The sequence below is a fragment of the Thunnus albacares genome, chromosome 16 (genome assembly GCF_914725855.1).
Source record: "Thunnus albacares chromosome 16, fThuAlb1.1, whole genome shotgun sequence".
Classification (NCBI taxonomy): Eukaryota; Metazoa; Chordata; class Actinopteri; order Scombriformes; family Scombridae; genus Thunnus; species Thunnus albacares.
Genome location: NC_058121.1, coordinates 14,997,317 through 15,022,486, shown reverse-complemented (window position 1 = coordinate 15,022,486; position 25,170 = coordinate 14,997,317). Strand labels below are relative to the sequence as shown.

Below are 25,170 nucleotides of genomic sequence, written 5' to 3'. Positions count from 1 at the left end.
CTCTCTCTTTCTCTCTCTCTCTCTCTCCCTCTCTCCCCCCCCCCCCCCTCTCTCTCTCTCTCTCTCTCCCTCTCTCTAGGAATTCAACACAAGGTGAAATCTCTCCCTGTTGCTTCCCCCCCACATGGTTCGCAACCTATTACCTACACTCTTCACCCATGTTGCAGTAAACACTCTCTTCTGGCATTGCTGCTGAAATGTTAAAGCAGCTGGAGAAGCATGTGTGTGATTGGTGGGTGCTGTCCAGGTGAGGGTAATATAGCTGCTGCTCTGCCCTCCTCTGATGACACGTGGGTGATTAATCACGGTACGCTGCGCCTGCACTTGAGCTAAGTGCTGGGAACCTTATAGGGCTTGTTTGGTGTGATACCGGGAAGGACTGCAGGATGACCGACCTGCGCTGTCCATGGTGCTGAATCGCCCCTTCGGCGTCCCCTCAGTGTATCTGCGAGGGGACCGACGACACTGTGAGCGTCATCCTCTGTACGACCTGCTCATACCTGAGCGCTCCTGAACACTGGTGAACACTGGTGATCTCAAGAATGACGGGAATGTACAGTTTCAGCCACCAGATTTAGTCGGACGTTGTCTCAGTCTGCAGGGAGAGCATGGATGAAGGACTTGTGGAATTAAACCTTTAATGAAGAATCCGTTTCGGCTCGACAAAATGTTTCCCGAAGACATCATTTCTCACTCACTTCCACTGGTTATCTATCTACTGACCAGCTCGAGCCAATATTCAGCCCAGTAGTCGTTCAATGAGGAGCAGATTCGTTCATTCCTCAAACGAATTCCAACATGTTACACAAATGAACTGCAGTCATTTAGTTGTCCTTCAAGCATAGGAGATCTGCGTTTTACTCTCAAGAGGAGCGACGATAATCCACCAAGACATGGCTCATCTGCTTGTTTTGGTCAACTCCGTGGTCCTGTTGCTTTTTGGCAGCGACATGTTCTTGGTAGGAGCAAGTAAGTAAGCCTCAAAGCGGACGAGTCAAATCAATTATTTGTGCACTTTCTAGCCTTATAAAATGCGCCATTGGCCGCTCTCAAAGTATTACAAAGCGTGAACAAGTCTCACTCAGTCTGACACGGCTTTTGCTATGTTTCAATTCGCACATTATAATAGGCTTAATTCTGCTCTTCATTCATACATTTCAAACAGTTAGACTGAAATATGGTTTTTGGATGATCAGGACTCGCCTGTTTAACCAGATTTAGAATAGTGTGCAAGCATGTTTAGGTACATAAAACCAAGATTTGGTGTTTAATTATTTTCTAAAATTTCTTTTTTTACATTTACATGTGTAATTAAATCAAATTACCTAAATAACCTTGGCAGCTCTCATTGCCTTACAGTATGCATTTCATTAAAAAACCTGGCAATAAATTCCTGGTGAGAGGATCTGCCATATCCATCCTTTCCCCACTGTTCTGTGTCTACTCACTTGGCAAACACCTTCCCTCGATCTTGTTGGCTGAAGAAATAAGCTCCTTTCATCTTAAGTCATAGTCCTACTGAACAATGTGCCTTTACAAATGGATCACTGAGGGCCAAAATATACAGGGTCATTCACTCCTCTGAATTAACACCAGTTGCAGAACCAATTTAGAATCGATAAAGTCACAGCAACACTTTTTCATTCTGCATATGACAGTGTGGGTTAGTTTCTGCATGAGTGAGATAACCTGTGTTTATACTGATTGTTGTTGTGGCTATAGTCCCAAAATATATACTGTACAGTGTATTTGTATTCTTCCCATTCTAACCTTAGCTTCAGACTTACTGTTCAGTTATTTTTCCTGTCTCTGTGACAAAAATCCTCTCGTTCTGCCTGTGTGTGTGTGTGTGTGTGTGTGTGTGTGCATCTACAGTATCTCTGCCTCTTTATCTACCTGTCTACCTCTATCGCTTCCTCTCTCGCCTCTTGAGGAAACAGAGTCCAACATGTGATAGCGCCTTGAGAGAATCAGGTTGGCACTTCACTGTTTCTGTATGTGTGTGTAGTGTCTGTCTGAGACAAAATAAGTCAGAGGTTTTGTCATGTTCTGCTCTGACATGTGAGACGCAAGAGCATCTCTGATCTCGGTGGGGTTCCTGCATGGGGTTGTCAAGAGCAGGAAAAGCTACTATTAAAATAATAAACACGGCACTCATAAATATAAATGTGGCAGTTGCAATAAGCATCAAAGCAAATTGAAATAAAATATGGAATTCGTTACTGCCATCACTTGCTATGCATGCTATGAGACTGAGGGATTCACAGTGACATGTCATTCAGGGGAAGGTCTAAATTAATTGTAAGCCTCTTTGGTTCATGGTGAGGTTGCCCATAAAAATTTCAACAGTACAATGAAGCAGGAAGAGGAGGGCATTTTCAGTGAAGTCTCTCTGAGGCAGGCAGGGGAATAACTAGAATGTGCTCAAATGATTTAAGAGTGATACTAGCATCAGTGAAAACAGTAAATGCTTGTACACTTTATAGTCTGTTTTTCTTTCACCTATCTATCTATCTGGAATTTCTTCTTGAAGCTTTTCACTCATCCACTAGGTTCTGTCACCATATGTGATGATTTTATCAGAATGTCACTGAAAAAATATCAGTATTTTCAGAGTACAATCCCTTCTCTCCAAATTGACAAGAAATTCTCATATTTACATTTACACTCTCGCAAAGCAAGCATGCTTGAAATGGCCATGGACGGCCAGGCTCATATTGCTCAAATTGGCAATCTGCTGCTCATAAACCTGGTGACACATTCTTGACAAATAGACGTTCTGTATTAGACCTGTATCTATCAGAGCGAGGCCAATGTTTACTCATGTTGTTATAATTTTATCTGCTGTCACATGGCAGACATTTTACAAATATACAGAGAACAATCAGACAATAGCTAATTATTTTTTGCATAAACAGCATTTTACTCAGTTGTAGAGACAGTTGATCACACTTGTTAGTGTCTAGTTTAGGTGTTTGAAGAACAAACAAAGAAAAATAATGCTACAAGCTCTGTTTGTGTGCTCTTGCTTGCTCTAGCCTCTACCTTTTTGGGATGATGAAGCAATGTTAGCTCGCAGCTGAAAAGCCTGAGAGTTTGGCCAAAGATTACATTAACCTTAGACTGGCACCTGGTCCCATCTGGCCCCACTGCTATTTCACAGCCTCTGAGTCTGTGAGAAAGAAGACAGAGTGTACCTACAGAAAGGGACATTAAGTGTGCCTACTGAGGTTTTAAAATGTATAGGGGAAAGCATGGGACTTAGCCACGCCTTGCTGGCTTTATATCTATCTACTTTATACTTTTGTCCCCTTACTAGATAGATACCAGTGTACTATAGTATAGGATTTAACCCATGATCACAGAAAAGTCACTGCTCCCACGTGGCATCACATGTGAAACAAAGGCAGGATGTGAATGTCATCCGGTAATCAAGCACTAAGGGCAATCCAGTTCAGAGATGAAAGAAGAAAATTATTTTCAAAGGTAGTATGGGGGCAAAGAGTGCTGCAGCCAAGATAAAAAACAGCATGATATTGCTTAAGAGGCCTACTAGCTGGCGATTAGTAACACCTTAGAGCAGCTGTGCGACAACCTCCTGCTGTGCAGAGAACATTTAGACTTCCCACAACTGACTTTAAAACGTATGCAGATCAAGCTGTTTGAAGATTGGCAGGGGAACACATCAAATATTCAAGTTATTGCCTTTATTCATAAGATGTCAATGAATGTATCATTTTACAAATGGGACTGAGACATTATGGTAATTACTAGAAAATGGTTACATCAAGCAGCCCTTCAAATGGTCACTCTCTTGGAGGTAATTGAGACTGAAATATGATCAATAATACAGGGACACAGTATCATCACCTTGGTAAACCACAGTGTTTTGGCTTTTAAGTGTATGAAGCAGCATGAATCACACACCTTTAGGAGTTTTATTGCATTGTTAGTGAACTGATCAATCACTTGGAACGTTTATGCCTGCTGAATAATGAGCTGAGCACTCATTCATGTCAGACTTGATATTGCCTGTAAAAGTAGGTAGTAGTTCTGTCTTCATATAGGCTGTTTACAGAGAAACAGAGCAACTCTCACATTAACACAAGTGAATGAACACGCTTTTAAAATATCATCTTATAATTTTCTATTCAATATTTTTTGAATGTGGTTTTAGAAATGCAATTTCTGTTCACAATGTTCAAAAAATTGCTTCATTGGCTATATGAGATGTCAAAACACAAATACTTTTGGTGAAATGCATCGATTGTCTTCCAGTGTAGACAGACATTACAAAATAATCTACAAAGGATTTCTGATACTAACCGGAGAATTAGAAAAGGTCACTGACTGCTATCACACTTTCTAATAGAAATGCACTGATGTCTGCTTGGCATCCAGATATAGTATCCACTGACAAATAGTGATGAGAAATAACTGTTTTCAAACAATTTAAATTGGAACACCCTGGATGCAGAAGTGACAACTTTTTTTATTTGCTCATGAGCACCATCATTCAATAAAACACATCAGGTGCAAAAAGCAAACACAAAGAGGCACCGATATTATATCTTGACTTGGCTACGCATTTCAAACTTAATGCTTTTCTTCAGCTGGCATCAAACTAAATCCAAGAGTGGCTCCTGCAAATATTAAAATTGAGATCACATGTCAAACTGTGATCTTTGTAAATGTGACAGGTGAAGTAATCTCCTATTTTCAACTCACATCTAATTTTTCTGTTTCTGCTTAAGGAACATGTCACGCTTATTCAAAAACTGTTCAAGCCCTCTTACACTTTTATTGTTGAATCATAAAAAACTTCTCCAACTGATCTCTTATCATATATAAGCAACTGATAACCAAGCTATGCATAAAGCAGGATGTATTGTACAGATGTGCTTCACAAACAAATATAGAGGACAAAATATAAGATGCCATGGCCGTACCTGTCTGTAACAAATTCAAACTGGGCTGCGTTCCATGTATCTTGTCAACCATTCAGAGATCCACCAGCACTTTCACTATCTCTGCGTGTTCCCTGGTTAGATGGAGAGTAGCTAACGTGCTAGACATGGGCTATAGGCTATGATTCATCCTGGCAGTGCGCCCACATCCCAAGGTCTTACCATTTGTTTGCACTGACACACGCCTCAGCTACTGTGACCTATTGCTGTTTGATTTCAGATCTTACATAACGCATTCTGTGGAGTGGGGCTTACTCAGGACATGTGGCCAATAACAAATACTGAAGTGTCCACAATGACACTTATTACTGCAGCAGGGAACGTCAAACAAACTAGAAAGGAACATTGGAAAGCAGATGTCAATAAAAATATTTGCATTAGTAATTTACAGAGCTACGCTGGTTATCTGTTGTCTGCTCATGAGCCTGTCCAATAAGACATAACATTAGACAAATCAAGGCCATGTTATTTGCATAATCTTCTAAAATAGTAAATATATCAGTTTTAGTTGGCTTCATCTCATTTGACTCTTTATGTTAGTCACCTTACCAATAGATTGTCATCACTACATTAGTGACGATTCATGGCCTGCTTCAAATGAACTGTCACTTGCTCCATCACCAGTAAATGACCTGCAGCCAATGCATCATGGTTATGACTGCGTTTTTGCTCATGCATGGATGTCTGCAACCCTCATTACCTAAAGGACAATGACTTACATGAGAAATGAATATGTCCTGTCTTAGATAAATGTTGCACCTGATTCTCAACTGTGTGCACTGCAGGATACGTGCTGAAGACAATCAATGCTTGATGCTGCTTTCTAGCTTGCTTACAGCCAAATGCTAATGCCAGCGTGCAATCATACTCACAATAGCAGGTATAATATTTACCATGATCACCATCTTAGTTTAGTATGCTAACATACTAACATTAGCTAGTTAGCACCAAACACAAAGTATAGCTGAGGCTGATGGAAATGTCAGTTTTTTGCAGGTATTTGGTCATAAACTAAAGCTGATGATGGCGCTTAAGTCAGGTGATCACCAAAGTTATTACAATTCATCCCCCAGGGGACATAAAAGTATGTAGCTATCCAACCAATAGTTGTTGAGACATTTCAAAAGTCAAAAACCACAAATATGAAACACCTTGTGGCACAAGAGGAAAAGTTTGGGGACCAAAAGTCACCAAAGTCATAAGGATTCATCCTCTGGGCACCATAAGTATCTGTACCAAATTTAATAGCAATCCATTCAATAGCTGTTGAGATATTTCACTAAAAGTCTTAACTGTCAATCTGCTGGTGGCACTAAAGTCGGAGGATCACCAAAATCAACAGGATTAATCCTATGGAGACCATGATTGTCTGTACAAAATTTCACAGCAATCCATCCTCTAGTTGTTGCAATATTTCAGTCTGGATCAAAGCAGTGGATTAACCAACTGATTGACCAACATTACCATCTCTAGAGCCACTAGCACCGCTAGTATTGCTAAAAAAAAATGTAATCCTGGTATGTCAAAGCCATATGCCACATCTGAGGAGGAATTTGTTAAGTATGTACATGAATGTCAACCAATTAGTGCCCCAGCATGTTGCAATTTAAGTTTAAATAATAAATTAAATTATATGATCATTACCATAATCATCAAATGTTCATTAAACAAAATTGGCAGTCGTTTAGACAAAGCCGAGGCACAAGGACACTGGAGCAATTACTGTAAATATATGTATGACTCGTTTCACATGGCTCTCCAAAGATCAAGGACAATTTATACTGTATGTGACTTGCCCCCTCTCTCAACCCATTGTACATCTATCTTAAAACATGTAGCACCTGCTTCCATAAAGAGCTTCTCCATATATGGACAAAATGAGACAGATGTAACCTCCTGACCTTTTGACCAAACCCACTTTTCTCCCTGTTCTTCCTACAGTTGGAACATTCATTACCTCTTATGCTCTCTATCACAGGCTAAGCTGTAGTCTGGCCTCTTGTTCAACTCAGTCGTTTGCCTCCACAAATCAATCTACGAGCATGTCACGAACCAGAGAAACTGACCTTGACCTCTGTGGTTCATAATGCCACAAGGGCTGAAACGGGGAGACTGATAGCCTTGTCTGACTTGAGGGTCTTGAGATCTGCCTCAATGTCACCTTTTGCACCGAACACAGAGGCCATCATTGATTGTCTCTGAGATAAAACAGACAGAAATGCAAGAAGCAAAAGAGAGAGCAAGGGAGAGAGAGAGAAAAAAAAGGGGAGACATGGGGAGATAAGAGGAGAGGGATGTCAGAGGGACTATAACCTGCAAATTAGTTGAAATACCTCCAGATTTCATTATTTTGTCTTTCATCTTTCTCTCTCAAGTAGACTTGGATGAAATATTGTCCTTTTACAGCACATGCCTCTGGCTGTCATCACATGGCAACTGTATTACGTCTGTGCCCCATAATAAAAGAGTCAATAAAAGCTTTTAAAATACAAATTGACTGTACAACCTTCAATTAATACTTACTTTGTAGTGAACTGCTGCAGAAAGCTGCTCCTAGACATCGTACTACTGGTAAAAAAAAAAGAGCAGCTACTATACTGTAGTTGCAACTCCTTCATATTTACACTTTCTTAACTGTAGCGCTATTATGAGGTAAAGTTGCACAGTTTATTCATATTTATATTCGATTTCTATATGCTACCATCCCCAGAAGAAACTTTTCCTTTTTTCTCACATATTTGACTGTGCAAGACATTTCCACTCACTTGACCCACTCCATAGTGCATCAGTTACTTTCTGTAACAACACACAAAGTCCATTAGACCCACGGTAACAAGAAAAAGCCCTGAGGATGGCCTCCAGGTCCCTATCTGCCCAGCCAATCCCATCTTACCTATCCATCTGAGCTGAGCGATTGCTTGGAGACTGTAAAGCCGTACGGGCCTTCTATTAGATCTGTCACCCTCTGTTTCTCCAGCCTTTTGCTTCCTAGGCTTTTGTCCCACTTCGCAATCAGCGTGTCTAGTGGCAAATCATGATAGATGGCTGCAAAGTGACAGGGTGAAGACACGTAAGCCTGACCAAAGGAGGTGGACATGAAACGGACACCCTGGTTACTTTAAAAAGGCCAGTTTGTCAGGTTGACAGACAAGGTTGTTTGCAGGAATGGGGGACAAAAGTGATAAAATCATACATGTCTATAATTTACAGTGATTCTGTGGGTTCATAATAAAGCAGTTTATTCAAACAACGAGTATTTAAATGAGTTAAAAAATAACTGCACTGTTAACTGAATCTACTAATTTTTAAACCAACTGCTTGGTCAGAGGAGCTGATGCAGTAATGTGCCGTTATCCGCAGCTTCCCCTGAAAACACACATTACAAATGTTCCACTAAGCCTATAGAGCACTGAAATTGCCTCTGCAAATGGTTGAATGCATGACCTTTTGAAGTATGTCCTGTATGTATTTAATGTCCCTGGGAATACCAATCTAAGAGCTTCTTAAAGTGTGACTAGCACTAAGTCTAAGTAATCCAGTAGCAAAGGCAGAGGAAAGTAATTATAGTGACACTACTGTGTGATATGGCTGTTGAGACAGCAACCTAATGGTTTAATGGTCTGAGGACAGTGGATTTGAAAACAGTATAGTGGGAAAAAAAACAAAACTTCAAACCTCTCTGAAATCCATATCATGCAGGTGTTACAAAACTACAGAAAGGTATACACAGCTAGCCTTTAAAGGGGACATATATTATGCTTTTTGTGATTTTCTGCTATTTATATACCATTATAATGTGGGATGTCTATGTTAAATATGGTCAAAGTTCCATGACTTGAGGTGAACGTATGTAAAAATTCTCCCTGAAAGTCAAAAGCCCAGGCTTCAACCTGCTCTGAATGCTTCGTTTGTAGTGTTAACTCTTCTTCCTCCTTGTGATGACATTGGATTGTTTGCACATGACCAAACGGCTGTTCACCCCATAGTCTTTGTTGCTAAGGTCGTTGCTAATGCTGTTCCATGGGTTATTTGCGTTGTCCACTCACATATTTCAGATTAGATTTGGACTCGAACATGTTTATTTACATAGCCACCAGAAGTTGGCTGAGATGCAGCTTCCAGAAGCTGGCCAATCAGAAAAGAGTGGTCTCATCAGGAGGCTGCATAAAGGGGCAGTATTAGACAAATAAGGAGTTTTTGAAATTGTAAATCATGCAAAGATATTCTAGCAGAGCTCCAGGATGCAAATATATACCTGAAAATATGCATGAGGTATCCCTTTAAAAAATGTCACTTTCAGTTTTGTCCACTGCATGATCACACAAGATCCAACAGTTCACCATGATGACACACACAGCTTGGTGTCTGATAGTGCTGCTGTTTTTCCTGATTCCACTGGCTAAATTATCCAGAAACTGGACCATATGTACGTTGTAAGTAAAAATGGCCTATTTGCTTTCAATTCAACACCTGTGGTGAGTTCAGAGTGCCAACATAATGCTTGAAACTTTGCAGGTGCAGTGTGGACACAGATGGCATGGATAATGTAATATGCAGAAAAGCGAGTGGATTAACAAACCTCTCTGTTTCTGTTTCCTCTCCTCCAGACCGGCCGCCAGCTCCTGTCAATGTGTCTGTCATGAACCTGCGGGCTGACTCGGCAACTGTATCCTGGGAGGTTCCAGAGGGAGATATAATAATTGGCTTCTCCATCTCACAACAAGTAAGTCCTAAACTTCTAATGTAAATCATAGAGACCATAGAAGGTCATCACAACATCTAAAATTAAAAAAAAGAAAAGATAATTGCATTTGTTTTATTTTTGGCAATAGCCATTTGTGGTTTGGCATTTAGCCATCATCATGTCTTGTTGAAAATTTTTGGCGCGCCATCCAGCCAGGAAGAAGAAGTGCACCTGGAATCCTTTTCCTTACTGTGTCACAGTTCTTGACAGCCTGTCTACCACATTGGGGTTTACTAGCATACTGAGTAGCTAGTGGCACATATGCACAAGATCCTGGATGAATAAAGATGTGTTTTTGTCTGGATTAATATTCGTAGGAACCCCTTAAATCTTTGCTAAGCATGGAGAAAGGCTGACTAAATCTTGCCTTCAAGCCTGGAATCAGACTAAAACCTGGCACAGCTGATTCGTCAAGAGAAAACAAGGTTGCAGCGTGATTTCACATATGTAACTGCTAAACTGCATTTTTTAGGTTGAAAGGATTTCAGAGGCTTAAAATAGGAAAACCAATGAATGCTAACACTGAATGACGGAGTGTCATACGCTAATGCAATCATGTTTATGCTTTATGCAACCAAGACATTATGTAGTCATTTAACTTTGCTATTCACCCAGAGCAACTGATGGGCTGTATACAACACCCAAATGCCTCTCCTGGCTGTTCATGATGTTATGCAGCTGAAATTGAACATGTTTGGTAATTGCCTTGAGTATATATGGTGGTTTAATCATTATATTAACCATTGTTTACAGAGAGTAGCTGGATTTTTTTATCCGATCCCTCAGTCGAGCAGAGCCATAAAATACACATAAGAAGATATCTGGCTCGAAGCCACTCCAGTTGCAGATGGGCTAGAAAGCGCACAAGGCAGAGAGCTCAGCATGCAAGCGGGAGGAATTATTCTCACAGCTTTGGGTCTTGATAACTCCAATAACATTCTGAAAGGTCAAAGACAAATCTGAGACTTTGAGAGCTTGTGTCTAAAAGTACTCAAATTCAAAATTCATCTGAATTTTGACTCCACAACTTTTCAATTTCCAGTCAAGACTCCATATGGTGAAAATGAAGTGCCAACTGTTAATATAATAAAGCACTCAGCATGTAGTTCTCCAGCACCTTGAACATTTTCTGGTTGGTCACCTCCGTCTCATATTGTCATGCCCCATAGAGAGGTACATTATTTTTATTTATTTTTTATGATTTTGGGGGGTGATACATCATTGAAAAGACAAAAGTAAAAAGAAAATTCATGAAATGAAGCAACAGGACTTTTTGCAGAAGAAAGAGCTTTGCAGAAGAGACACATTCACAGGGCTGTTATCCATGTGTGGCCACCTTGATCACCTCATTGCACACTGTATTGATTAGTGTATCTATTCAATGCCTCAATTCATTCTGTACCACTCTTCCAAACCCCAGAGGCAGGATGGACACATGCAGCGATTCATCCGGGAGGTCAACACCACCAGTCGATCCTGTGTTCTTTGGGATCTGGAGGAGGAGACGGACTACATCATCCAGGTCCAGTCGATTGGCCTCTATGGAGAGAGCCAAGCCAGCAAGAAGGTCCATTTTCGCACGCTCAAGAAGACAGACCGCTTCCCTTCCAACAGTTCTAATCAAGGTACAGTAAGCTGCTCTAAGACATGACAAAGGTCATTTGAAAGGTGACTATGTGGGTTCTGGTACAAAAACAAGAGATTTTCTTCCCTAAAGTATATGATTGAAAGAGTAGAGGCTCCTAGTTACCTCCTTGCCAGAGAACACCATGCCTCCACAGCCATTCTAGCAGCTCTGTGGGGCTGTACTTAGGCAAAGCTGTGCTTTGAGCTAAATGCTAATGCTAGCATGCTCGCAATGACAACATACTAATGTTTAGTAGGGAACATGACCTGGTTCCTCATCTTATTTCAGTCTGTTAGCACTGTAACATTTGCTAATTAGCTCTAAACACACTTTACAGCTGAGGTTGATGGGAATATCATTAGTTTTGCAGGTATTCAAAAACTTAAGTATTGGGCAAATTGGAATTTTGACGTGATGATTGTGCTAAAGGAAAAGTAACCAAAATCAATAGGCTTTAACATCTAGGGACAATGAATGTCTGTACCAAATTTCACAGCAATCCATCCAACAGTTGAAATTTGTGGACCAAAGTGGTGGCCCAACAGACAGGAACGCCACCACTGTCATCCCTAGAGCCACACTTCTACATACACAGAAAATACACGAGACTGCACTGGGTGACATATTTTTCATAACAAAGACTATAGTCAGCATAGTTTATTTCCCAAAACAATTTAAAAAATTTGCTGTACTGCTGGTTTTGGATGATATCCCTTTATTAGCTGAACAGTGTGGTCAAGAAGGAGCTTAGCATGCTAAGTGACGTCTGGCTGAAATGGATTAGTCACTGGTGTTAAAAAATGCTGTTGTGGAGTTGTTACCCAGTGCAGTAGTGGGACTGTTATGTTTTTTAAATCATTTATGGCACAGCTTGGCACAAGCTATATCATGCTGTGGCTAAACAGCCAATACTTGATGGGATTTGTTAATATCAACAAAGATTTAACTGCCAGGCACTGTGTTAGTTCAGATGCTATCCTCAAATCAACAAGATGCTACAAAGTTTATCAAAATGCAGTATAATGATCAGGTCAATAGGATGTTGCAGCAGTTTTCTCACACATTTTGTCTAACTCTGTTGCCTTGCTTTTAATTCTACACGGTCTGCCACAGGCCTTTTTCCCGAAGCACAGATGAGAGCAACCCATTACAGACACTTTTCCTGTTGTTGCTCTGAAGCCTCTTCTGGCTGTTGAACACTTTTAAGCACCCTGACATTGAAAATGAGGTACGGTAAAGGTTAGCGTTGACATAAGTGTAAGTAACTTGAAGCCTCCTCTCACAGCATCTCTCTAGGGGGTCTAACTGCCTCTCGCAGGTTTATTTTCTCCTAGACACCAATTCATTATTGACAGACTTTTCAAGCATGTCTGCTGGCAAGCTCCTCTGAATTTATGCAACTCTATATCACTCCGGGTGCCTAATCAGGATTCTGACACACACTCTAAAACACTTCAGATTCAGTGTCTGGGCTCGGCTCAGGGGCTGGAGGAAATATGAAGACCATGACAAATAGAGAATAGGTTCAGTAGCTCCCAATTTCTTGAAGCACAGATGAGGAAAGGGTGAGAAAAAGCTATTTGCTTTCTATTATAAGCAGCTGGGAAGATTCTACATTTCAGAAGAACCTCCTCTGCTAATCTGCCCTGCATTACTTTGGGGTAATATATTAACTCTTACAATAACATTTGCTTGCATTTGACATTGATCTAGAAACAGACCCAATACTTACTACATAGTTCCCTCTGTTATTTTATGGTCTGGTCGAGGTTCTGAATATGAGAAGTGCTGATGCAAGTGAATTATAAATGCTTCTTTCAGCTGACTCAGGTTGGCTACCCTTTGTTAAGCTGGCAAGATTGGCCAAAGTGAAAAAGAAAGAAATAAATTCAAGCTCAAGTTCAAAAGAAGAGCCTCTGTGTTGCCCATTAACCTAAAACAGGCACTGACACTACATTCTTTTCCTGTTGCTCTACACTAAATACTCAGGAAATTATTTTTTTGTGCTTATTTATGACGTTGAAAGCAACAGACAAAGTCAAAAGCCAGCTAACAGTCAATATGTGAACAAAGTACTGAGCGTGAAAAGAGTTATGGCCGGTGAGATGGGTCTCACTACTTTTTCAAGACTCTTGGAAAAGATTCACTACGCAACATTAATCAGTATTTGTAGCCTTACCCCCCTTGTTCCCCCCAGAGTCATCCAACTGGGTCAGTAAAACAGCCCATTCAGTGGATGAACTTCATTTGTGTGAGTTTGTTTTGGTAAGCGTGGAAGCAATCAGTGTCAGCTCTCCATAAATCTAATACCAGCACTGCTGACTCCTCGTGCCCCAGTTTGAAAGTCCCAGCCAATCATATGAAGTTTCTTTATGTACAGTAACTCATGTCAAGTGTATTGCTCAGTTTCTCTTTTTATGTTTGGCTTCTTATTTTGACATCGATATTGTCAACAATTTTTTTTTGTGGACTGAACAGAATGGCACACATGACCTGGGAAAAATTCACAGCTAATACTCCTTTAATAAATAGCCTATTGCACTGTTATTTTATTTTTATCCCACTTTCTACTACAAAGACATACACAGTAACCTAATTAACTCTGTTGGTGTGACAGACAGAAAATTATGCCACGAGTGCAATCAGTAAAACAGAAAAAGAAAGTAACATGCAGCCTGATGTAAACTACAACATCAACAGCATCCATTAGAAAGATTAGATGAATTAACTAATCATAACTTCCCTTCTAAATCTTGCATTATGTTGCATCAGCTAGCATTTCCAGGAAGTTCACAGATTTGGGTAAGGCTGTCTGTTTAAAGAACTTGTGCCTCTTTCATGACATAAATTACTGGCATTACTAATTTACTTAATACATAATACATTACTTAATAATGTAAATTTGCTAATAAAGGCAAACAAATATGGATGCCTCATGTCACCTGCAGTCTGTCATTTAAGGCAATCAAACTCAAATTTAATGGCTATACTGTAGTTCTACATTATCTGTGCACAGTATTAGTCCACACAAACCTACTCTGCAATCATGCAACCATCTTCAGTCATCTGATGACGTCAACACTTGCACAAACATAGGAATCATTCAGATATCCACCATCCAACATCTTCTTTTCTTTTACTTCAATGGCAGCCACTGAGGTAATAAAGCATGAATTAGCAACAATTATCAACTTGTTGATATATTATGGTTATCATTTGTCTGAAGAGAAAGTGAATATTACTGATTGCACCTCTGAATAAAATTACAGTTGGTAACAGTACAGATAATTTGTCTTGCATGAACCTAATTCCACTGCTTGAACTGCAGAGCTGCAAAGTGACCTGTTTTCACCAACCATTCACTCACTTTTTAAGAACAGAATTAGGGCGTCTAGTTGTATGATGGTCTATAATTAGGTCATAATTTTTTTTCCAGGGTCAGCTTTGAATTTCCTCATTATTATATTATAATGAGTCCTTAAAAGACCCATAGGGTCATCTGATTATCATGATGGAGTAAGACAAGGTTACATCAAAAAGATAACAGACATTATGACCCTTTACTGGGCTCAAAAGCCATCAATGAGAGATTGGAGGCACTTAATTTTTCACTACACCATTAATTCCTACATCTGAAAATGAATTTCCATCATTTTCTGAAAATTACAGTTGAGTCAGTTGAGAGCAGTTGTTTTTACCCAATATGAAAGAATGTTTACAATGTTTCTACGAAAAGTAACAACATATATTATTCTTCATAAACCTTAAAGCACCTTACAGGAACATAATGTGACATGCTTTGTTCAGGTTGTTGCTGTTGACCATTGTGTCTCAAAAAGCCTTTTTAATCTAGCTGGCTCCAGCATCACAGAGCCATTTCAGAGATCCTTTGTCACAGCCAAGTGGCTCCTATTGAAAGCAAATTGATTTGCAGTATATACCCGACATCCAAAATAGCTAGAGCTATGATACCCACGAATCAATAATGCTTTTTTCCCCCCTCAGTGCAATTCTCTTTGATAATGCGATTACATATTAGTGCATATGCCACTGAATGTACGCCTGACCTAGCCGGAATCAGAATCCATCCATTTCATATAAAGCATTTTCTGGCAAGATATGGACCATATGTTGCAGGCAAATTTGAATTTAAATAGGCTACTGTGGACTTTTTTTTCCTCAGGATCAATATTGCCATTTCAAAGTCTAATTCAATTTCATTAGTTCCATGGAAAGCTTTTAATCAGAGTATGTATTTACGTGCTTTGCCTGCCCTTCAAGAATGAGGTATGTTGTGCTGTGGTCAGAGGAGCAGGGCTTTCCGTGAACACTTAAAGTGAAGCTACTAGATGTCTGTGTATAAGTAAATCATTTTTGAAGATCTCAAAAAGAAATAATTTTACTGAATATAAGTTAAAAATTCCAGCCTAATACTTATTATAATGTTGGACATTCCCTTCTGCGGTAAAAGTGTGCAGATTAACATATTTGTTAGTATTAACAGTGAGGTTACAGTCAGTACAATAATTACCAAATATGGTATATAAATAATTCCTCAACAAAAGACATGAAACTGTTACCTGCTGCCACTAAGCTGTCACACTGTGACACGTACTGTATTTGAGCGAAAGCGACTATTTTCAAAGGATGAATTCCTTGAGCAGACAAACCTAACAAGGTAGGAGGTCCCCTTAGACACAATTACTGTGTGATACTTCAAAGAGATGCCAACTTATTTCTGCTGGGTCAGAAACTACACCTAGGCGCTCCATTAACAGCACTGAAACAAAGGTACGCTGCACACTGCTGACAAACATTGTCCCTGACAAATGTTCTTTTGAGTTTGACAGATCTGCTCTATAAATCACTTGTCCTGTGTTCTCCTTTGAGAAAAAAATCAGAAACCAAAAAGGAGAAATTTATATTTTAAAGTCTTTGATTTCATGATGGTACCCTTTAGTTTTACAGTATTTTGATGAAATACCGTTCCTTTATCCGCTTATGTAGCTGGAGTTATTATATACAGCAAATCAAATCTTGTATAAAGTGATAAGGTGGCATTCGATCAGGCAGAGCACACAGTCACACTGAGCCTGATAGTATCCTGCTACACAACACAAGAGCCACAGACTTTCCTGTTAAAGTCTCCTTCTTATCTAACTTACAAACACGAACAAACATCTTGTCCTGCACCTTAGCTTGTTGAACGAGCCACCAAACAAACATTCACTGAAGGAAAATTGCACCACTAATGTCAGTTAGCAGACTAGCTGCAGCACATTAAACAGGTATGTAAACATGTAAACATACCTGCAAATATCACTTCAGATCCGTTAGAATTTGGTTCAAAATCCCTGTTAGTGATACTGTCTGTCCAGCTACAGCAGTTCTGTATGGTACCATATAACACCTGCAGGACAAATGCCAAACAGCTCCTCAGTTGTGAGGATTTGCTGCTTTTCTTTGTCATATCTGATAGTACACTGAAAATGCGGTTTATTTGGACTGTTGGTTGGACAAAACAAGCAATTTGAAGACTTCACCTTGGGCTTTAGGAAATAGTAAGTCCTTCCTAGATCTAACAACATGGAGAAAATAAAATTAATTAATAATGAAAATAATTTTTAGTTGCAGCACTACTGTTATATCAAAGATATCTAGATTACTAGACAACTGTGAAGCAGGTAGGAAAATCTTAAAGCAATACATTTTGGTACTCTACTTTGGTATTTGGTCAACATGCTGTTAATAATGACAAAATGAGCACGGTGGTGTCTAGAGAACTACCTAAATGCTTTTACATTAAGAATTTAATCCTAATGAAACCTAAAAAGCTCGATTGTTAAATCCCAAAGAGACACAATGTAAGAATAAATCAGATGATGCATCTTTGTGACACCAGTGCAGCACCCCTGGTGTGTCATTACATGGTTTCACGACACAGTTCACAGCCACAAACAACATCATGGGATTCGGAGAGAGCAGGAGGAAGGTCGACTGATTATCTCAACACAAACTCTTTGGTGTACCGGAAGAACCACAGTCCACTTGTACTCCTCTATCCTAGAATCACAGAGCATAGTTGAGTGTGGTGCAAATATGAAATATGTATGATATAGCAGCAGGACATGTTATTCAGGTCATTTGGAAATTCTGTTCACTCACTCCGTAGTATATAACACTCCACTGCATCAAATATGCATGTACATACACAGTACAATACATACTATTTATCAGCATGCTATACAGTAAACCAAAGCACTTTTTCAAGTTAAATAGGATAATTAGATCAACTAGAAAACTGTAAACAAGAAAAAGAAGTTCAGCAGAAGAACTAGTTTATTATTGAATGGGTTGAGTTCAAATAGATAGAGGAGATGTGGGATTTAATAAAGCAGAGAACAACTCACAGGACAGTAGCACCACTCATACTTAGCACTGACCTGAGTCCTGATCTGACATTTAAGTGTAATCTGCAGCCTGATATCAACTGTAGAACTCACTGTGCGATGGGAAAACACAGAAGATAGCAAAGATGAGTCTTAGATTAGGGTCTTAATGGATGGGTTCAGATTTTTCTAAGTCTATCTTAATACAACTGCCACATGCCATATATAGTAGAAAGTGACTACACTGTAAGAGATGGGGACAAAATCTGTAGTCCTCATTCCATGCAAAAATGCATACTTAAGTTTAGCTGAAGCTAATATTAGACCTTAGCAGTGCAAGTTGTTGATGCTTTTAGCTATAGGCACTGTATATTATGCAAAATAGTTGGTGCAAAGTTTAATTTACTCATAGCCAGATACATGTTCAACCCAGGTTGAAAAATATCTGAATTTTCATATATTTTAAGACATAGTATCCTCCACTGAATTACAACTGGTTTTACATATTGATAAATTAGCATCCAGCATTGCCCTTTGATTTGTGGTCACTTCTTATTTCTACTGTGATACCCCTGCAGCTTCCCTCTCTTTACTCACATGCCCATACGCACACTACTATAAGGACTTCAAAATTGTAGGAGTACAGTAATTGCTATCATGTGAAGAGAGTCTGGCAGTCTGGGCCTGTTTCTTGACAACTTGATTCACTAAAAGAGCCAATTGGGAAGAGTGGTGTTCTGGAAGAGATCCATCCATCCGGGTTAAGAGATAGTTTGGAGAGTGGAAATAGGCCCATAGTCAATCCACTTAAAGGAGGATTAAAGCTACAAGATTGATATGTGGTAATGCCCATCACATTCACTGACTACTACAGTTTTTTTATAATGGCATAAAAGTCATGAGAGATAAACGGAGTGTCAGATTTTTGCCAAGCCTAACTGACTCGATGTGAGTTCTCCCATTATCAGGGAATTCAATAAATATAGTCCTGAAACCAATACCTCTGTCAAGGTTCAGTTTTTACTGAAATTATGTCACACACAACTCTATAGTAATATTTGTGATTTTGTTATATTGGATTGCATTTTATTGTCCAATGTAAATAATATTTAGTTTCTCCCATATAAAAAAAAAATGAAGGGACAAATATTTTAGTACATAGTATTCAGTTTTTTAATGTTTAAGTAGTCCGTAGGCCCACTGACTATAACTGTCCTGTCTCTCTTTTCTTCTAGATGACCCCACTGTGCAGGGCCTGGACAAGTCGCGGCATCTACAAACAGGAGAGATGATCATAATTGTGGTGGTCTTGGTCATGTGGGCAGGTAGGTTTGTAAACTGCGTGTTATTCTTTCTTTTTTTTAAAAAAATCAGTCAATACAGAACAAATTAAGGACCAAAGAAAATCACTTTAGGTACCACAAAGTGCAAAAAAAATGAACAGATGTAGTATATAGAATAATAGTTCACTGGTTGTCACAAGGTGAAAACTTCCAGCACATTACCTGTCTTACAGCCACAACTTATAGTTTTTACAGTTTGTTTTTTGTAAGTATTTAACAAACAAGATATATAAGCTGTTATTAAGAGAGCTTTAGAGATGCTGGTAGATGGACTTTTATCTTTGGGCAGAGCCAGGATAGCTGTTTCCCTTTGCTTTCAGTTTTTTATTGATGCTAAGATAATCTAGCTTTATATTTAACAAACAAACATAAGAGTGGTATCGATCTTCTCATCAAACTCTCAGTGAGAAAGCAAAAATGTGTATTTCCCAAAATATCAAACTATTCCTTTAACAACACTAGAGGTGAAACATATACAAGTCATTTTTATTCAGTTGCTTAATACTGATATTTACTAATGGGGATGCTTTTTTCACTTTTTTTAACAGCCCAATTGTAAATCCAATAAGGTCTAGTATCTATAAATTCAATCCAAAGCATCATATGTTATTGGGTAGTTATTGTCAATAGTGAAATGACATTAAAATCCTGCTCAGTAAGCTAATAGATAATGGGGCATTTCAAACATGTTAGCATTTATAATCAGCCTCAGTGAGGACTAATGGTGCAGGTCACTAAAAAAAGGCTTCACACTGTATGTTATCTTGTAGCTCCATCAATACATTGACACAAATCAATGAGGCACTAATCAATAAACAGTCATCCAGCAGACAAGTCCCAAACTCTGCGTAACTCAATAGATCAGAGAACTGTGAACATCCTGTCCCTTTTTGTTTTTTTGTTCTTTTTGCCACAGCAAACACTGCACTTTTCTGAACATTCTCTACATCTACTGTAAGCTCTTCATCATCCAAGTATGACATTCTACTCCTCTGAGGAAGTGTGCTGATTAATGAAGTGTTGAGGCACAATGAGAAGTGGTATATCTGACAGGCTGGCAGGAGCAGGATTTCCCATCCCTGAGCAACAGAGTGAGATGTTAAATAATACTAATGAGAGGAACTAAAGTAACACGGAGGCTGTGAAGAGTAGGAGTGAAACAATGAAATCACCTCATGTTGGGTGTTTATATTGGACTGCTCGTTTGCAGCCAATGCAGTTTAAAGTCAGATTTACTTTATTCCCTGCATTTTGTAAGGCATCAGGCACCTTCGAAATTCACAATCCGCAAAACATACTATGTTCATTTCTGTATAATTAGTTTCTTTGATGTTTTCTGTTTTTAATCTAATCATAATCTTTTATCCTTTACCTCTGTTACTTTCAGCTGCATGGACTAGGTCTGAAAACATGAATTGAATAATGAAGTAATTAGGTAATAGCTTCTATGTGCATGCAGTCTAATGTACAATATTGCATAATGTTTCTGTGCGGTAGTGGCTTTGGTTAAAAAAAAAAAGAAGAAATGTAGTCGAGACCTTTAAAAAAAAAAAATCACCAGTTTTTGCTGATATGACATGTCACTTTATTTTGTATGCATTAAAACAACATTGCAATTAACTGTAATGTCAAGCATTTAAATGCAGACAAATCACCTCTCTCACTACACAAATGCTACAATAATATGACAAGCCAGTGAAAATGTGGAACTGGCCACCATCAGCATCTCTCTGCAAGGCGATGACACTTTGCTGCACTGTTGCAGTTGATTTACATGATGCATGAATAATCATTAGTTAATTAGATGAATTACGTTTAGCTTCTTAGTGGTTTGTGCAGCTCCCTACAGTAGCTCCCATCACCGGTATCAGTTTCTGAATATTTAATGATAAATTCATAACCTCAGTGAATCAAGGAAGTTAATGTGAGCATACAGTACTTATCCAAACTGGAGGCAGAACTGCATCTGGAAGATTGCAAAATGCAACAAAGCGAACTCCATGGAGAATTACTGTCTTCCAGGCTTTCAGATAAAGACACCATCATCACACTCCCTTGGGAGCAGAATTCCATTATCCACATGGCCTTTCAACGTGCTCAGTTAGAGGAAGTGGTGACATGTCTGTGAGTGACAGTTGCCACCTCATGACTGAATTTGTATCCTCCTTTGTGTGTGTGTGTGTGTGTGTGTGTGTGTGTTGCATATGTGCCCGCATCTCACCTCCTGGCAGCTGTTATTGCCCTGTTCTGCCGGCAGTATGACATCATCAAGGACAACGACTCCAGCAACAACAAGGAGAAGGCCAAGCCGTCGTCGGAGAGGAGCACACCGGAGCATCACAGTGGAGGACTGCTAAGGAGCAAGGTAAGCACAATACCTCTCAATGCAATAGCACAATCAGTTCAGGATTTTTTTTGTCTGAATTGATTTGTTGTGAAGTCTTAAAAACATACACAACATTCTCATCCATGTATGTCTGATATAACACTCTAGTGATCCATGGTAACCAGACAAACTGTCCTGTTTCATGCTGGTGTACTGTATTGTGCACACAAGCAGAGTCTCCATGTACAGACATCTATTGGATGAATTGTTTGGTTGCTGTAAGTAGTTAAATAGTGCATGCAAGTGCCTGGCATACACAGACCTATAAGACACCAAAAATACTGTTGCAGGGGTGAAACTTTGTCGGAGAAGAACATAAGTTTTCAAATATAACATGGCATTGCAAACAAAGAACTTTATCTCCTTTCTTTGTTTCAAGCTCTATAAAATAATGTCTGCCACAAAAATGTTCCCTTCCTAAAACACAACTCAAGTTTTTTATCATCATCCAACCAGAATAACTCAGAGATTTTACTAAAAGGTGTAGCCCTAAAATAGTCATATCATGGGCAATAAAACATGAAAACAATGAAAAAAGCCTTTGCTGGTACCTGAATGTAATTGGGATCTTTAACGTTTGGTTAAACTCTGCTACACAGAAGGCTCTATACAATAGTTGTTTTTTATGAGACAATATGTTCGTAATGTAAGTCTGTATCAAACATCAACAGACAAATCTTTCCTTATATAGACTGAAAGGAACTATAAAATAAATATTTCATCTCATTAATCTAGGGATGGCTGTACAACAATGTCCCAGTTAAAGATCTTTCTATTAAGCTGCTCTTAATCCATACTGACAAGTCTGTAAATATGTCGGAAGATGTGTACTGTGATCTTGTTTTCTTTTTGTTCTGTGTTACACAGTTTTTAATGCACCTTGCAACAGAAACAATTCCCTCTACTGAAGATTAATGTTAATGTAATATTATCTATGTGCTCAGCCAACTCATGCTGCCATGATGTGCCCACCTCTACAGCACTTCACAACCTCAAACTTGGTTATGCAGCATATTAACCTCATTATTGTAGTTTTGTAGAATACAGGGACATCTGGCTCTGCTGCGAAAAACAAAAAGCTCTGATATGCCATGATTAATGATGTATTTATCGCGAAATGATGCTCGATCAATGACTAAAATATTGCCCAGTCATGGTATATCTAATGCCTGGCTACAGATGGGACAAACTTAGAATCATCTCTCAGTGTTTTCCTCTTTTATCCATTCTCATAACTGCCCCCATGATTAAATACAAGACATAAATTGACATTTATTTGTTTAGCAAATTAAATTTGCATACAGAGACAAAAAAAAAGAATGCTTTTTCTAAACTTTTCATAAAATGTTATCCGCAGCAACAAGAGATCTTACTCTGTAACATGAGCTGAATATCAATGAAATCTTTCGTATATTTTGGCTAAAATCTGTAAATGCATAGTCCTTTCTGGTAAAGATCTAGATGATGAAATTTGAGTTTAATGCTTGAATGAAATAACCACAAAGCTTTTTGATCAAGCTTGACCTTCATACAGTATACTGTATGGCAAATCATTTTTATCCTTTTCAGAGAAGAATACTTGTATTTACTGCTGCAAAACACAAGTCTAAAATCAGACCTTACCTTTTTCCACTGGGAGAAAAAAAAAATGCATCTTGCATCCAATAGAGCACATAGTAGAAATGGTATCTCTCCTACACCTGTAATCACAGGAATCTCCAGGGAGCCATCCTTTACATAGAGGAATGTGGCTGCTGCATGTTCTATAATAATGCAGAGTTTGGTTTTACATTTAACTCAAAGCCTGAGGATGAGTCAGTGAAAGAATCTAGAAACAAGGTGCTGGTGGAGCTTTGAGTGTGTAAGAAATGCCTTTAAAAAGTTAGAGATAGCACTGGAAAGATATACGCAGTCACCGCTCAGTAATGAGGCCACGACCAATCGATAATCGAGGTCATTTGCCTTGTGAGTGTTTGACCTCTGGCTAGGATTTAATGTAGCAAATATTGAGTTCTCTTATTTAAATTAGCTGAGGGGGGGTAATCGTTGCAGGATTATTCATTGTGGTGTCTTATCTCTCTTTCCAGTCCTCATTAGGTGGTTGGATGTTGATGTAAGGTTTCTGTCAGACAAGTTCTGATGAGGACTTGAGAAACTCTGTTAAATATCTGCCAATTAACTTACTTGGTTCAATTTCAAGTGAGCAAAAAAGAATCCTTAAGCTGTTTATTGACAGATTGGTTGCATATTTACCAATGACTGAAGCAGACTCGGTGTATGGAAACAGATCAGGACCACAAAAATGAAATGAAAAGCTAAAATTTAATGTTAAACTATTGATCTTGAATAACTGAAAAATAAATACAGATAAATAATAGATATAGATATAGATAATAAAAGCTTGAAAAGTATCTTAATTGAATTCTACTGTTTATTTGACACATTTCTGATTATCCTTTTAATAAATTATAAGTATTCATTTTAAATTCTCCTAATTTCATATACAAGTACTACAACTATCCAGCCATATTTAAACATTTTTGCAACATTTACAGTGGAAATAAATCATCGCTGTAGTCATATCAGTAACTGTCACAGTAACAGTGTAATTATCTTCTATGACCAAAGTATTCCTTAATTGTAGAGGGAAAAGTAATATAATGATTTTTATTTTTCTTGTATGTCGCAGTTTCATCCTTCTGTGCCATCAATCAACATCATTGAAGTCTGAGAAGAAGGAAGCCAAAGTTAGATGTCTCTCCCTCCTCTACCGTCAATGTATTTTTAATCTTTCTCACTGATGAGAAAATACAGCTGAAAACAATGTAAGGTTTCTGTTGGGCTTCATCAGTGATGAAGGCTGGCCAGGGCTGTCTTGCAGAAGACACACATGCATGCACACAGTATTTGTCGGAAAACTCAACACTGAACTACAGATACAGACTCCAGAACCCATCCACACAACCCGACACACAGACACACACCGTAGAGTAGCTAGCAGAACCCTACTCCTGCAGGTTGATAGTACATACAGTAAGTAAATGTTAACCCCTGGTGCAGTTAACATTGATGTCTTTGCCAGGTGCTTGATATGTTATTGCAATACAAGACACACAAAACGACTTATCATCTCTGGGAGGCCTGTCTCATGACTTTAAATATACAGTGTATTTTTTAATATTGGCATGTGCAATTAGATACCGCGTTCATCTGTTATAGACAATTCAGCTATAAATTGATCAACATTTTCTCATTGCAAATAGTGTTAATACACTGCCTGATCACAAATGTATATTATCTGACTGCTGTGGGCAGATTGTTAATGCAGACAAACAGCAAATACATGTATCTAAAATTCATTTTTTTTCTTATTTTCTCCTAATTACTCAAATTAAAATTCCATTTTCTGGATAACATTGTATTTTTGCATATTTCATACATTAGAAAACATGCCTGTACATATCTCATGCATTTACTAAATGAATTTGCATGCAGGTCATTTGCCTGTAGAATAGCATTTGATGTGCATTCTAAGTTAGATGCCAAAAATGGAGAAATAAACATGATTGCTGTACTGTGAAGCTATTGTTTTGATTCTTCTACCGTGTTTTACACTATCTTTTATCATCCAGTGTGTTTCATTTTAGATCTTGTACATTTCCTGACAATTGTATTACCTAAAAGTGTAAAATAAACTTTCTTTTGAATGTCCCA

At 38.6% G+C, this 25,170-nt stretch overlaps 2 protein-coding genes across 3 annotated transcripts in view; one reads left to right on the top strand and one right to left on the bottom strand.

The window, feature by feature from the left end:
- Window positions 1–140: 140 nt before the first annotated feature.
- Window positions 141–25,170, top strand: fndc4a (fibronectin type III domain containing 4a). The gene is made up of 6 exons (XM_044377153.1): window positions 141–969; window positions 9,575–9,690; window positions 11,132–11,336; window positions 18,963–19,052; window positions 21,302–21,435; window positions 24,146–25,170. Exons 1-6 carry the CDS (start codon window positions 894–896, stop codon window positions 24,185–24,187), a joined length of 663 nt encoding a protein of 220 aa, XP_044233088.1. The 5' UTR covers window positions 141–893; the 3' UTR covers window positions 24,188–25,170.
- si:dkey-71h2.2 (low density lipoprotein receptor adapter protein 1) overlaps window positions 21,326–25,170 on the bottom strand; it is a 58,233-nt gene continuing 54,388 nt past the window's right edge. Inside the window, exon 9 of one of the 2 annotated variants that reach the window (XM_044377151.1) lies at window positions 21,326–21,448. In XM_044377151.1, coding sequence (XP_044233086.1) covers window positions 21,424–21,448 — 25 coding nt within the window. In that variant the 3' untranslated portion in view covers window positions 21,326–21,423. The remainder of the gene's footprint in view (window positions 21,449–25,170) is intronic. The other variant, XM_044377152.1, reaches the window with a different exon arrangement.